At 48.4% G+C, this 15,543-nt stretch overlaps 1 protein-coding gene across 5 annotated transcripts in view; it reads left to right on the plus strand.

Moving 5' to 3' along the window:
• Positions 1 to 9,574: 9,574 nt before the first annotated feature.
• Positions 9,575 to 15,543, plus strand: part of LOC136657021 (aldo-keto reductase family 1 member C3-like) — a 59,120-nt gene continuing 53,151 nt past the window's right edge. Inside the window, exon 1 of one of the 5 annotated variants that reach the window (XM_066633590.1) lies at positions 9,575 to 9,922. Coding sequence is in view for 2 of the 5 variants with exons in the window: in XM_066633587.1 (XP_066489684.1) it covers positions 10,654 to 11,255 (602 nt within the window). In the remaining 3 variants the exon portion in view is untranslated. Of the gene's footprint in view, positions 9,923 to 10,276; positions 11,256 to 13,160; positions 13,261 to 15,543 lie in introns of those variants that run through there. The other 4 variants (XM_066633587.1, XM_066633586.1, XM_066633589.1 and 1 more) reach the window with 4 other exon arrangements.

Genomic DNA, 15,543 nt, shown 5'->3' on the forward strand with positions numbered 1-15,543 from the left:
TGAGCAGCAGCAGCCAGGCAACAGTGGCCACTACAGAAGCCCTGGCACTGGCAAGCTGGCACAGGGGTGGGAGAGGGGGAGAAATGAGGTGGGGTTGGGGGTGTGTTGAGGGCAGCAATGGGTGATTACTGGTCCCAGCTGCTCTGCCAATAACCTATTCCCCTACCTGGCCTTGGTCCGCCTAGCCAGGTTCATTCTGACTTGCGCCAGAAAGTAGCGGACCCAATGGAATCAGCAGACGCTTACCCTGAGGTACGGGAACAGTTGCTCCCTTACCTCATGGAGGCCTCTGTGACTTCCCCCACCACCATGCAGGATGCAGTGTGTGTCCAATGGTGTGGCTGCATCAGTGGGTGGGGTTGGGATAGGATTGAGTTGTAAGTTTGCCATTTTCACAAAGTGGCACCAGAGACTTTGTGAAAATGGCAAACTTACAACTCAGTCCTATCCAAACCTATGCCCCCTAGACAAATGGCCACCCCCTTCCCTGGCCCCTTGTGGTAACCTGAAGAAGTATTTTTCAGAGAGGGCTTCTCCTTTATTCTCATCAGACACCGCCCTGCAGAAATGCATGTTGCCACTTCCCTGCATCCACCTCAGTGTTTTGGTGCTGCCATTGGTGACCTGATGGTGGAAACACTATAAAACGAAGAGATCTTCCACCTACAGTCTGAAGTGCTACAGTCCTTTACAGGGCCAGACCACCTCATTCAGTCCTCAAATTCATAGACAAAGTATTAAATATGCACTCAGATCCTTCCTCCTGCCCCCCCTCCTGCCCCCCTCAAGTTGTGGTTGAGGTCTGAACCCTTTGGCCTAAGAACTGCCTTTGATATCTATTCTGTTTGTTGGCAAGGAGCCCTGTAGCACAGTGTTGGCTCTACTCCAGCATAGATGGTGGACAATGGAGAGAGGAGGAAAATTCACTGGCACTTCCTTGACAACCCAATCCTATCCTTCTGCCCCCCTCCCCACCACTTGTGAAGCCACACTGAAAACAGGCATGCTGTATCTGGTGGGAAGGGGTGGATCAGGAGGCTTTGGACAGGAAAGGGGATTTAAACCCGCTCCATAAGACTCCCACTCTGCAATGGGTCTCCTCAGACCTGTGCCAGTGATTTCACTGGTGCAGGTCCAAGGAGAGAAAGGGGGTGGGGAGGCTAACCAATAGGATAGGAACTGGATAGGAACTGGTGCGTGCTATTGCCGCTGGATCCACTCCTTCTTGCATCCTCCCAGCCCTGTTCCCCCCTCCCTGTCCAGTTTCGCCCCCTCCCACCCTGTCCTGCCCTCTCCCACCTCCCCTCACTGGCTTACTTGCTCCAGCAGGTGGCAAACTGTTTGGCGACATGCATGGGAAAGCTACCGGACTACACTTTTTGATTATTTTGCAGCAGTTGCCACAAGTGGAATGTGCGTTCTGCAGGCTATGGGGCCCAACAGGATTGAGCTGAAACTTGCACCAACAAAGAGGAGACATGGTTGACCACATCTTCCTCTGCCTGTTGCTTACAGTATGTTATTGTATGAGGCAACCTTATTTTTTTTGTTTTGTTTTGTTTTTTTAAGAGGACTTACGGGTCTGATTTTACGTAGTTCAGGTTTCGGTGAAGACCATCAAGGGATTTCATGTCCTCCTCGGACAGATGGAAATCGAACACCTGAGGGGAGAGGAATAGTTGTCACTAAGTTCTTCCATCACATCCCCCTGCATTGCTCTCAGTGCCACAGTACCATCAATGGATGGTATGTGCCACCCTCAACAAAGAGCAGAGCTTTTTCTGTGGCAGCCTCTGTTCTTTGCATCTCTTTGCAACCCTTAGAGCAAACTGTGGGTCGGGACCCACTAGGTGGGTCGCAAGCCAATTTCAGGTGGGTCCCCATTCATTTCAATATTTTATTTTTAACACATTAGATGCTGCCATGGTATGTGACTGCATTTGGGGAAATATTACAGATCTGTACTTTTAACAGGCTACTATGTAGTATATGCTTTTAACAATGACAGTCAGTGGAACTCACTCCTGAGTAAGTGTGGGTAGGATTGCAAAAATTTTCCCGGCTTGATGATGTCACTTCCGGTCATGACACCACTTTTGGTGGGTCCTGACAGATTCTCATTCTTAAAAAGTGGGTCCCAGTGCTAAAAGTGTGAAAACCACTGCCTTAGAGGTTTGGTGCAGGAAAGGAGTTCTCTCTTTTTTGGAGGCGAGTGAAAACTCAACTTCTTCACTGTGCTTCAACCATTTTTTTGCTTTTTTGCATATTCTCATGCTTCATTTTGACTGTCCTGCTGTCGTTGTTGCTGTTGAGTTAGACTGTTTGCCAATTCATTTTTAGATGAATTTTTAGACTTAAGTTTTCATTGTAAATTGTTTTTCTTTTATTTAAATCCCATGGGGGTCTGTTCTGGTTGAAAAGCAACCTATAAATATAATATACAAATAGACAGTATACAAGTCCCTTGCACCGTCTGCATGTTTGCGCCTCCTCTAAAGTCAGCAGGGCCGGTTCAGGGGCACGCACCAGCCTGCAGAAGCTGAATCCAGGGCTGTGTCAGCTGACGCAAGTGTCTGGGGTGGGCAGGAAGGAAGTGGGAGGGAAGCAGTGGGTAGTCCCGGGGATGGGCGGGCAGAGAACAGGAAGCAGGGCTGGAACCCAGCTGTTAAGCTGGATCCCAACCCCATTCCCTGAGCAGCATGGAGTGGTTGCAAGCAGCTTCTCGGACTTATAGCGGTGGGGCAAGTCCAAGGAGACCTATTGCGGCTGTGGTGGCTTACCTCGGTGTAAGGAGAAGAGTTTCCCCTTGCCTCTAGTTGAGCCACTTTGGGACCCTATCTTGCACTGGATACAGTGCAGGCCTCCCAGCCTGTCTGTTCCATCGCAAGATAGGATTGCACTGTTAATTACATTATCCATCTAGGGCTTTTTAACCCCAAACACACAAGAAGCCTGTTGCGTTCTTTCATGACCGAATTGTGGTACATGGAATTGCACCCACTTACTCTCCGGTTAAGTGAAGGGGAACAGGACATCTTGGTCAAATGCAAGGGTCAGGGACTGATTCTACTGAGAGGTAATCAGGAAATTTATTCTACTTTGGGTGCAATCCTACCCGGGCTGCAGGATAGGAGCCCAAGTGCAGGATACAGGATAGGCGCTGTATCCAGTGCAGGATAGGGGCCCAAGGATAGAGGCCCAGCCAGCGGCAAGGGGAAAATTCTCCCCTTACCTTACCACTTCCTGAGGTGGCACAAGTCCAAAGAGAGCGGAGCGGCTTGAAGCTGCGTTGGGATCCAGCACAAGTACTGGATCCCAGCCCCTCTCCCCGCCTGCCCACACCTGGGGCCGCACACTGCCTACCCTCTCCTTGCCCAGGAACACCTCCCTCCCACCTCCTCCCCACCCACCCAGAGACATGCATCGGCCCTTGCCGAGTAAGTCGGTGCAGAGGTTTGTGTCAGCCTCTGCAGGCCTGCGCACCTCCGTGTGCCAGCCCAGCTTCCTCCCGAGAAGGCGCAAACGTGCCTTACGGCACGTTTGTGACCCTCCTGGGCCGGCACAAGCTGGCCCAAGTGAAGGGCAGGATTGCGCCCTTTGTCTGCCAAATTGACTCCAAGCAAGCCGTCCAACTTCCCAGGGTTTAACATAGCCACGGGTTGGGACGTGGTGGTGTTCCTATGTGTACTGGTCTTCAGCAGTATCTCATCTCCATTTACTTGGTATAATGGTTACTGCATCCATTTAATCAAAGCTTTTTTTGTGCTTTATAGCCAAGCTCAGGCATTTTCCCTCTGCCTACTTGTACTTTTACTGCCCATCTTCCAACCCCATTTTGTTTAATTTCTTTTCTTTTGAACTTTTAATAAACTAGTTACATTTTGACCCTTTGTCAGCCTAGCCCATGGGTAATTCAGTGGGTTATCATGTCTCTTAGCGCTGCAGATGCTACTATGGTTTTAATTTTTAATAAGAACCCTTGGGCTTCAGCATTCAGTGTTCTTCTCAAAGGTATTTTTCCCAAATGGCTCCCCTCTGCCACATTTCTGTAGCACTTAGCAGGCGCACTTAGGATTGCACCGTAAGTTATTCTATTGGAGGAGTGGGACCTACCTGGCTTCTTGATCAATTGGATGCAGTAACCATTAACACTCAGCAGATGATGCTGGGATGCTGCTCAAGACCAAAGCCCACAGGAATACACACACACCCATCCCACCCCTTTACCAGACAGACAGTTTTGGCTGCTCAATGGCAGAGGCTGATTATCTCTAGTCTGAATAGTTTCTGTGTTCAGGCAAATCCACATCTACATGTAGCTGGGGACAGTGGTATTTCAAACAGACAGAAGCTGCTGAACTTTCACAGGAATATCTAGGAAGTATAAAAAAAATTAGGGAAAAACAGGGAATTCATCACAGCTGCCTTACAAAAGTGTAGTAAAACAAGGTAATCAGAGAGAAGCATTGAGAAGCACATCTGCCTGTTATGCTAGTTTGCTATATGCAGGAGCTTTTTACATTGGGTGGACTCACTAATATGAACCCTCCCATTCATAGTCTGAAGTGGTACAGTGTACATGTCTACCGTCTCATTCTGCATAATGACTCACCACCTGATGATTAATAAATCCTGGTACACCTTCTGGGGTTGAAGCCATTGGAACAGATATAGCTGCCCTGTTCTCTGTTCATTGCCTTTACCTGCATGTTTACTTCAATTCGCTTCTTGGTGAAGGACTTCACAAGGACCACCAGGCCACGCTGCAACTCGTGGCGCAGGGCCACGAGAGCTGGAGTTTGCTTGTACTTCTTGGCAATAGCAACCAACACAGGGTCTTCAAGCAAAACAGGACTATTTTGGTCTATCCTGTAAAAGAGTCACATAGAAAGAGTCTAGGTTGATATAATGAGAGTTGGTTGATTTTTTTAAATTGTTGGACCATTTTAACTCTGTTTTTTACAGCCAGAGGTATATTGGCTTGATTTGATATTGATAAGAATGGCATTCAAAAATTTAAAGGATGTGAGTAAAAGCCAGCCCTTATTAATGGATTTGTTGTGGGATTTCAGAAATGAAATGAAGCAACAGGTCAGAAAATTATCTGAACAAATGAAGCAAATAAACTCCCTGACAAGCATGCAGGAACAGATTACTAATAAGAGACAAGAAAAAAGAATGGATCAAATGTCGGATGAAACTAAAGAAGTGGAGATTTTTGAAATGAGACAGGAGATGGAAAAAGCAACCATTATTATCAGAATTAAGAATTTAAAGGAAGAAAAAAGAGGAAACTTTCAGAGAGCACGTCGTTTCAAGAAGAGGAAGAATTTTTGGATTAAATCCAAAAAGAACAGAATGAAAAAAAAAGAAGAAAAGAGTGGGATTAAGAAATTTAAGAGAGTTAAGAAAAAAAAGAAGAAGTGGAAGGAGCAGTGGGAGGAGCAAGAAGGAAAACACCAATAAGACAGAGAACAAAGAAAGTACTAAGACAGAAAGTGAAAATGGCTGAACAACAAGTAGAATTTATTTTTGTAGATATTAATAGTCCAAATTCTTTTTAGAAGAGTATTCCACTAAGTATATCAAATCAAAGTAGATGTAAATGAAAACAAACTTGGAACGCAAATATTGCGAAAATTAAAGTGGTATTAAGATGACTAAAAGGGTTATTTTTTAAAAGAGAAATTATATAAAATGTTTTATAGATGGTATTTAATTCCAGAGAAAATAGTAAAAATGTACCCTGGGTCATCAAACAAATGTTGGATAAGTAAAGAATTGAGGGAACTTTTTATTATATGTGGTGGATATGCAAAAAAGCAAAGAAATATTGGAAAATGATACATATATAAACTGTTACAAGAGATATTGAAGCGTGTTTTACCATTCAAACTGGAAACATTCCTCTTAAATGCGACATCAGAAATTAAGAATCAGATAAGAAATATTTTATTCTAAATATTAGTTTAGTGGCAAGAAGAGTGTATAAGTAAAATTTGAAGCCTTTTTATGATTGGATAGATAATTTTAGGTAAAAAATATTGATTGTTTAGTTAAATTATTAATCAGTAGATTAACAAATATGATAATTTTTGTATTGATGAATAATTTTGTTTTTAGACATTATCAATTTTTTTTTGGACTAATGTATGTTGTAATCGATGGCCAATACCCTCATGTGTAACCTGTGTAGTCCCAGCCCTAATTCTAACCTATTTTCCTTACCTGATCTGTAATAAATAAATAAACTCTGTTGAGAAAAAAACATTTTAAAAAGCGCAGAGACGGGCAGAAGACGGGCTCGTATTCTGCCCAGGGGTGTGACTGTATCGCTGTGAGAGGTCATCCCGCGCCTCCCCTTTCAGTTCCTGGCGCCTCCCTACGAGCTGCGCCTCAGTTTCAATAACACTGCCCTATGCGGTTTAACATCCACATGAAACTGCATGGAGAGACAATCTCCTGGATTGCCAGGAGGCAGTACTTACTGAGGGTCATTTGTCCAGCTGGTCCACCAGCTGCAGCCATACTTGAGTTGGACTACCTATAGTGGTCCATGCCATTGATAATTTCAAGGCTCAGTGGCATAGCTGGCAAGCGGCGGGGGGGCGGTTCGCCCCAGATACCACCCTTGGGGGGGTGACACCATAAATGACCCAACTTCGCTAACATTGTGATGGTTAGGAGTAACCCCATCATGCCATATACCGTTGGATGTGGAATTTCCAGCTGAATACAATGCAAAATACTGGATTGAAATATCTCCTTTCCTTCAAAAGTTATGTCCAGAAAACCGGAAACAAAAAATGCATGGAGCCCTATGGAAAGTGAAATCGCGCGTTTACTCGTGAGTAGGCAGACTTGCCTTAGTCCGTTGGAAAGGGCAGGCTAAGAGGAATCCAACAACAGCAGAATTGTTCCTGTCCAATGAAAGCAGCCCCCCAAAAACACCCAAGAAGGAAGTCCCTCCCTCCAAGTTGAGGAATGTTTTGAACCCTATGGAAAGCAAAAGGAAGCCACACGGTTGTGTTTACTCACGAGTAGGCAAATGTCCCTTGGTTCCTGGTCAAGTTGGGCACAGGGGAGTGCAAGGCTAGCTGCATGGTCCCAATCTGATGAAAGTATCAGGGTATCTAAAGAACTGTTTTTTTCTCTACCAACAGCTCATCCTCTAAGTTAATCAGTGGGGGCCCTGTTGTGCATACTGACCCTAGCTGAGGTTAGGCTGACAATCTGTGGCATACCTGGCCACGGGTCCAAGGGATCACATGGTCCATTGTAATGGAAGATCAGAAGATCATCAGGTGGATGCTGTGGTGTTGACAGCGATTCCATGTTTTGACAGCTGGCTGACAGCTCTGGGAAGGGCAGGGCTGGCTCCACAGCTGTAATCAATCAAGGCCAATGGAGACCTGGTTGGACACCTGAGCTTCATTTGACCTTGATGGGACTTTGAATGAGCTAAGGAGGTAGCTCACAGCTGAGCTGCATTTGCACTTAATGGGACACCAAGGATAAAAGGCAGCTTCAGAAGGACCAAAGGCTACCCTGACCCAGAGAGAGATACTACCTGACCCAGAGGAGACCTGACTGGAATTTGACCTTGGACTGTGACCTGGCATATCATTTCTGGACTCTGATTTGGCACCTTGCGTTGACTAACTGGCTTACCTGGACTTTGACCTTGGGCTGTGACCTGCCATATTGACTTTGGACTGTGATTTGGCAATCTGCATTTATTGGACTGGGACTTGACTCTGACGCGTGCTTACTACCCGGGTGAGTTAGCAAAGGGAAACTAACCAGCCTTAAGTGGGCACGTTACCTAGTGGGGAGGAGCTGTCACACAACATCCATGGAGGCAGATACCTCAGGGTGGCATCCACTGCCCGCCCACCCCCGTGCCCGGGTGCCACTCCCTGGAGGTGCTGCCCCCCTGGACCCACTACCTACCTTCACAAAGGCCTTCTGAGGGTCAGAGAGGCCTTGCACAGCCTCCCTGGACCTCTCGAGGTTGAAAACCATCACTTCCAGTTTTCTGACCAAAATTGAAAGTGATGGTTTTTGGCCTCCAGAAGGCCCCTGTGAGGGGAGGCTTGGCTGGCACAGTGGCGAGGAATTCCACTGCTGATAGCCACAAAGAGCAGGGCCTTCTCCTTAGTGGCACCTCAACTCTGGAAGCCCCTCCCTTCAGAGGAAGCACTCTTCTTGCCAGCCTTTTGGTGGGGACTAAAAACAGTCCTTTTGTGCATGGCATTTGCTGCCTAGGCCATTTTATACTGTTTTTAGTTGACTTTTAATTACTGGAAATTGTGTTGTTATCTGTCACTTGTTTTTGTCTGTTTTCTGTTAAGGGTTCATCCCCGGGACTGCTAGTAATTTACAGCCTGGATAGTAGCAGGCCCTGAAGCCTTGGCCTGACTGAGCACAGCACGGCATCTTGGGAGAGGATGATGCAACATCTGGTGATGCATACCAGGTGACTGTCACCTGTATGTCACCCCATGCACCATCAGAGTGACTTTGCACTTTTTGGCCCACTCGGATTGGCTGTAGCTCATATATATTCCAGCAGGGGCAAGCTGGGTTGTGGGAGATGCAGAGTGGAGTTTGTGCCGAAGGCTACATCAGTGTGATCCATGATTCGTGTGCTATCTGGACTGTTGCTGTTGTATATACTGTACATAGTAAAGAGGCGTTTGGTGGAGGACTTCTGCCTTATGTCGTCTTTGTTCCCGGGAGTGCCTGCGCTCTGACCTTGGGATATAGGCAAGCCGTGAAGCCGGATAGCGGCTAGCTGTGTGAACGTCTATCCAGCTCACAACAGGTTATGGGCCCAGCTGCTCTCTAACTGCCCTTGCCTGCGTCTGCTGTACCGAGCATGTCTGTGAGCACCCCGTTGAGTCTGCAGAGCAAAGTCTATCTGCAAGACCTGTGTACATTCCTGAAAGATGGCTGCAGCAACATCATATCCACTGACCCAGCTCAATGAGAGCAACTATATGGACTGGTCTGTTAAGATGCGTATGTATCTTATCAAGCAGTCGCTGTGGCAGGTCGTTCAAACTGCACAGCTGGACGAGAGCCCAGAAATGGACGTTGCAAATGAGCAAGCCTTGGCCACTATTATTTTGGGCTTGGAAGATAGCCAGTTGATCCACGTTCGCGGCATAGAGTTGGCGCACGAGTGTTGGAATGCGCTGTGAGAAGCTTACTTTGCTGACTGCCATATCTAAGATCAGCCTGATGCGACGGCTGTATCATAAGAGATTGGAACCCAGCACCAGTGTTGCCGAGCATCTCCGTGCCATGCGGCAACTATTTACCGAGCTGGATGAAAGGGGAGTGTCGTTTCCAGAATTGCACAAAGTTTTTATTGGGCTATCTTCGCTGGATGAGTCCTACGACACGCTTGTGACAACGCTGGAAGCCTTCCCGGAGCGACAGCTAACCCTTGCTTATCTGACCGGCCGGCTTGTGGAGGAGGAGCAGAAGCGAGCCGACAACCGGCAAGAGCGGGGGCAGGCTGCCAAGGAATCCCGAGCAAGGGAGGCTGCTACAAACAAGGCTGCTGTCCAGGGAAATGCTGACATTCCTGGTGTGCTCGTCGTCAAAAGCTGTTTTGCATGCGGTTCCGCATCGCACCTGCGACGTTCCTGTCCCTCCCTGAAGGGCCAAGGTGCGGGGAGGAAGGACACGAGGCACCAGAGAGGCTACAGAAGCTCCAACGTCTCGGTGGTCCAGGTGGTGGAACAGAGCAGTGAGCACCGGTGGCTGGTTGACAGCGGGGCCAGCCAGCATGTTGCCCGAGACAGAGAACTGTTCACATCCTTGAAGCCAGCTGTTCAAGCCGCCGTGAATCTGGCAAATGGACTCAGCTCCCCGGTTGAGGGGAAGGGCACAGTTTCAGTGCCAGGGTTCGGTGAGTCCTTGAATGATGTACTGTATGTTCCTCAACTGCAGCACAATCTGTTGAGTGTTGCTGCCTTGGACAGGAAAGGTTTCTGTGTAAAGTTTGCAAACGGGTAATGTACAATTGTAAAAGGTAACAAGGTGTGTGCACAGGGCACTGAGAAAGGTGGGCTGTACGTGTTAGAGGAACGTACACCCCCCTCTGTAAACACCTCCAAGTTGTTCCAGAATGAAGGTGCCTATGCTAAATGTGCCCATCTCTGGTGCAGGAAGCTTGGCCACCCTTCTTACACTGTACTGGAGAAAACAGTGCAAAGTGCCTGTGGGGTAACATTGGAGGAGTGTCCAAATTATCTTGACTGTGAGACCTGCAAGAAGGTTAAGTCAAAAGCATGCCCGGTAACTCAAAAGAGTAATAGACAAACATCCCAACCATTTGAATTGGTCTTCACTGACTTAATAGGCCCCTTTGAGGAATCATTTGGGCATGCGAAGTATGTTCTGGTCCTGATCGACCACTACAGCAGATTCAGCTTCTGTTATCTGCTGCAGGCGAAATCTCAGACCTGCCAGCATATCTGTGAGTGGGTGAGATTTGTGGAGCGCAAGTATGCGCACAAGGTTGGGCATATTCAAACAGACCGGGGGACGGAATTCACTTGCACTGAGTTGCAAAACTGGCTGAGAGCACAAGGAATCTGTCAAAGGTTAATCAATAGGGGCGTACCAGCCGAGAATGGTATGGTTGAGAAACGGAATGATTTACTTCAGACTAAAATGCGTGCTCTGTTGGCTGATTCAAACCTGGGAAGGAGATATTGGGTGGAAGCTGTGTTGACGGCAAATTATATAATAAATTGTCTATGGACGTCTGCCCTAAACAAAACTCCATACAAGGCGTTGTACGGACAACCCCCATCCCTGAAACACATGCTTATATTTGGGGTGTCCGCCTGGGTAAATGTACCGAGAAAATTTAGACGCAAACGCCACGACAAGTCCCTCAAACTGACGTTTCTAGGATATGAACCAGGGGAAAAAGCATACCGGTTCTGTGACAGAAATCATAAGCTGACCATATCTTGCTCAGCAGTATTTAATGAGCAGGAAGGATGGAACAGGGAGGCAAGGGAGGAAAGCATGGTACTCCTGCCAAGTTCACCAGCTGAAAGTTTATTGCAGCAGGGAGATAAGCCAGAGAAGGAGGGGTTGGACAGCCTAGCAGGGGAGAATGCAAAGTTAACCCCAGAACTGCCAAAAGAGGAGCCAAAGGCTCAGGCAGAAATCTCGGCAGAAATCCCTCGACGCTCTCAAAGAGCAAACAAAGGGATCCCTCCAGAAAGGTATGGGTTTAATGCTGTAACAAAGTATGTCACGATCTGTAATGTAACGGTACCAAATTCCTATGAGGAAATGTTAGAATTACCGTAAGGGGAAAGAGTGAAATGGCAGGAAGCCATGAACAAGGAATATAAAGCCCTTGAGGAAAGGGGCGTGTTCTACAGATCACAGCTGCCTAAAGATCAGCATGTCATAAGTTCACGATGGATTTACAAGATAAAACCGTCTCCGAATGGAGACATTTACCGTGCCCGTTTAGTTGCACAGGGCTTTTCTCAGCGACTAAACGCTGACTACGATGAGACGTTTGCCCCAACCCTTAGGAGCCAATGCATACCATTATGCTTTGCCCTGGCAGCAAAACATTTAGACTTCGATACCGCGTTTCTGAACGCCCCTCTACAACAAACACTATACATGACTGAGGCACCAGGGTTTACCAGTCCAATACCAGGGACAGTCTGGGACAGGGGTCGGCAACCTGCGGCTCTAGAGCCGCATGCGGCTCTTTCAGCTGTCTGCTGCGGCTCCTCCCGGTGAAAGTGGCAAAGGGGGTAACAGGAGGCACCCGTATTGGGAAGGCAGGCTGCTTCCCTCCACCCCCTGAGCTCACTGCCCTCCTCTCCCTTCACCCCCACCTGCCCCGCATTGGTTTCCCTTTTCAATTTTGCCCGCTCTGCAGGCTTAAGCTCCCTGTTTTTCCCTTCCCCAACTCTCCAGCAGGACACCCTCCTCCTCAGCCATTGCGAGCCCTTGCAGGTCCCCACTCAGTGCAAGGAGAGGCTTTTCCTCCACAGCTGAAGAGACATCCTGTGTGTCTACTCAGTAGTAAGCCCCATTACAGCGGATGAAGCTTACTCCCATGAAAGGGTGCCTGGGATGGCAGCCTTGGAGCCTGCTCAAGGCCAAGCGCAAGGACGGGTGAGTGGGAGCCTGCGCAGGTCTGTTCGAGAGCAAGCCCAATGTAGTCCCTGGGCTACTCCCAGAAGGTGTGGAGGGCTGTAGCCTCAGCCCCCTCCTGTGCAGGTCTACTCACAAGTAAGCTGTAGTCAGTGGGGCTTCCTCCCAGGAAGGTGTGGAGGGCTGTAGCCCCAGCCACCTCCTGTGCAGGTCTACTCACAAGTAAGCCCTGCTGTGGTCAGTGGGGCTTCCTCCCAGGAAGGTGTGGAGGGCTGCAGCCTCAGCCCCCTCCTATGCAGGTCTACTCACAAGTAGTCAGTGAGGCTTCCTCCCAGGAAAGTGTGGAGAGGACTGCAACCTGAGAACTCCAACCAACTTGTCTGCTCAGAAGTCCCATTGTAGTCAATGGGGCTTACTCCCAGGATAGTGTGGAGAGGATTGCAGCCTGAGGGAGGGCGGGCAGGCAGGCAGGCAGGGCAGAAGCTGGCCTGTGGCTGCCCCCCATCTTTCCCCCCCCAGCTCTGGCTTCTTCTCTTCCCCACCTCTGGAGTCTGTGTCCTTTTTTCCTTCCAGCAGGGTGCCTCTGGAAGGTGGGGGGAATTCTTTAGTATCCATGTAAGATAAGCAGATGTCATAACCGCCATATGTATTGGAATCCTGGAAGATCTGGTGAGGAGGTAGATGTAGTGTCAGCAGTGGCCCCTTTAAGGGTAAGGCCTGGGCATCCAGCAGAGTGTGCTGCACAGCTGCAGCCACTTGAAGGCAATAGGGCCCTCAGGGATATAAGGAGCACCTGAGGCAGGAAGGGGGGTGTGGGTTGGAGAAGGAGTGCAGGTTGGAGAGGAGAGTGACTAGGCTTTTTGACTTTGACTTGGATACTCTGACTGATTTGACTGACTTACTTTGGAATCTGACCTTGGACTGTGACTTGGCTTATTGACTTTGCACTCTGCCCTGGATACTCTGACTGACTTTGTGACTAATGGACTGCTGGAGACACTGGAGTTTGGTGTGTGGCTGCTATGCCCAAGACCTGCTGAGGACCAAGGGTCTGCTGTAGTGGCAGGAGGCTACTGGCAGGAGAGAGGACCTCTGCAGGTTGAACAGGCGAGCTACCCTGGAGGTGGGGTCCAGCAGGAGTGCAGGGCAGAACCAGGGTCATTTGTTGGGGGAAAGAAGGGGAGCTAATTTGTTTAAAGTGGGCATAATTCTCCAGGCAGAGAATGGCCTTGGAATCAGGCAAAACACAATAGAGGACCAGCTGTCTGAAAACACAGGACAAGAATGTATGACAAAACTAACTAAAAGCTACAAGAGGGGGCTACATTATAAAAATGGGACCTATAAGAGCATAAAGGTAAAAAAAAACTATATATGCAGTGTTATCTTCATTTTAGATGTCAAAAGGGTTTCGTGGCTCCCGAGGTTTTTTTTCCTCCAGAAAATGGGTCCAAATGGCTCTTTGAGTGTTTAAGGTTGCCGACCCCTGGTCTGGGAGTTAAAGAAAGCCCTCTATGGCCTGAAGCAAGCTGGCCATGAATGGCACGAATGCCTGAATGCCACCTTAAAACTGTTGGGCTACAAAGCCGCCAGAGCAGATCCCTGCATTTATCAAAGGGGGGGGGAAATGACACATAACGCTATTGTGCTTTGTAGATGATTTATTGTTGCTAGGCCAAGAAGAACAGGTAAACAGGGCTGTCCAGGAACTAAGCCAGCAATTCAAGTTAAAGGATCTGGGGGAGGTCCACCAATACCTGGGTGTATGTATTGACAAGGCGCCTGGAGGGGCGTACTACTGGCACCAAAGGCCCAAGATAGAACAGCTCCTGCGCAAATTTAATATGGAGCTGTGTAAAGGGGCCAAAACTCCAATGGTACAGGAGTTTCAGAAGGCAGCGTACGAGGACAGCCCAGAGTGTGATAGAGCAGCATACCAATTGGCGATTGGAAGTCTTTTATACCTTGCGCAGACATCCAGGCCTGACATGGCGAATGCCACCTCAATCTTAAGTAGATACGTCTCGCAGCCCAAACCAGCGCATTGGGTGGCGGTAAAGAGAGTAATGAGGTATTTAAAGGAAACAATAAACTATGTCCTGACTATCCAGCCAAAGGGGGAGAGAGAAATGCTAGCCTATGTAGATGCAGACTGGGGCACAGATGTGCAGACAAGAAAATCCACATCGGGAATGGGAGTACAATACGCAGGTGTCCTGATAGGATGGAAATCCGTCAAACAAAATTACGTAGCACTTTCAAGTACTGAAGCCGAGTATGGTGCTTTGTCAGAATTATGTACGGAGCTAATATGGTATCGACAATTAGCTAGAAACCTAGGTGTGGACAGCGAAAAGCCAATCACTGTCCTTGAAGATAGCCAAGCCTGCATCAGCATGGCAGCGTCCGACAAAATAAAAACCAGAACCAAGCACATTGGTATACGATACGCAAATGTAAAAGAAGCAATAAATGAAGGGTTGATTGTGCTACAGTACTGCCCCTCAGAGCAGATGCTGGTGGATATAATGACGAAGCCATTAGGCGCTACCAAACATTATGGCTTACTAGAAGAATTGGGAATGAAAACCGTATGTTGATATATAATACATGCAATCTGTGTAAATCTGTAACAATGCAAGAATGAATGCTGCCAGTGTACCCACTGTAAAACGTAGCTGTGCCAAATGTGTAACCAATGTACCTGAATCTGAAATGTACCTATCCAGCCTGAAATTAGGAGGGGTGTTAAGGGATCATCCCCAGGACTGCTAGTAATTTACAGCCTGGATAATAGCAGGCCCTGAAGCCTTGGCCTGACTGAGCACAGCACGGCATCTTGGGAGAGGATGATGCAACATCTTGGTGGATGACCTATGCCGGGGACTGGACAGGGGGAGTGCGTCCCTGTTGGTCCTGCTGGACCTCTCGGCGGCTTTCGATACCATCCACCATGGTATCCTTCTGGGCCGATTGGCCGAGTTGGGAGTTGGAGGCACTGTTTTGTGGTGGTTCCGCTCCTACTTGGAAGGTTGGTCCCAGATGTTGGTGCTGGGGGATGCCTGTTCGACACCCTGGCCTTTGAGGTGCGGGGTGCCGCAGGGTTCAATTCTGTCCCCCATGCTATTTAATATCTACATGAAACTGCTGGGAGAGGTCATCCGGGGGTTTGGAGTGGGGTGTCATCAATATGCTGATGACACCCAACTTTATCTCTCCTTTCCTCCAGACTCCAGGGTGGCGGTTGAGGGCCTGGAGCGCTGTCTGGAAGCAGTGAGGATCTGAATGGGGGCTAACAAGCTGATATTAAATCCGGATAAGACAGAGGCTCTCCTGGTTCGGAAATCCTCGATGCAGGTGCTGGATTATCAGCTTGCTCTGAATGGGGTT

The sequence above is a fragment of the Tiliqua scincoides genome, chromosome 7, assembly GCF_035046505.1.
Source record: "Tiliqua scincoides isolate rTilSci1 chromosome 7, rTilSci1.hap2, whole genome shotgun sequence".
Classification (NCBI taxonomy): Eukaryota; Metazoa; Chordata; class Lepidosauria; order Squamata; family Scincidae; genus Tiliqua; species Tiliqua scincoides.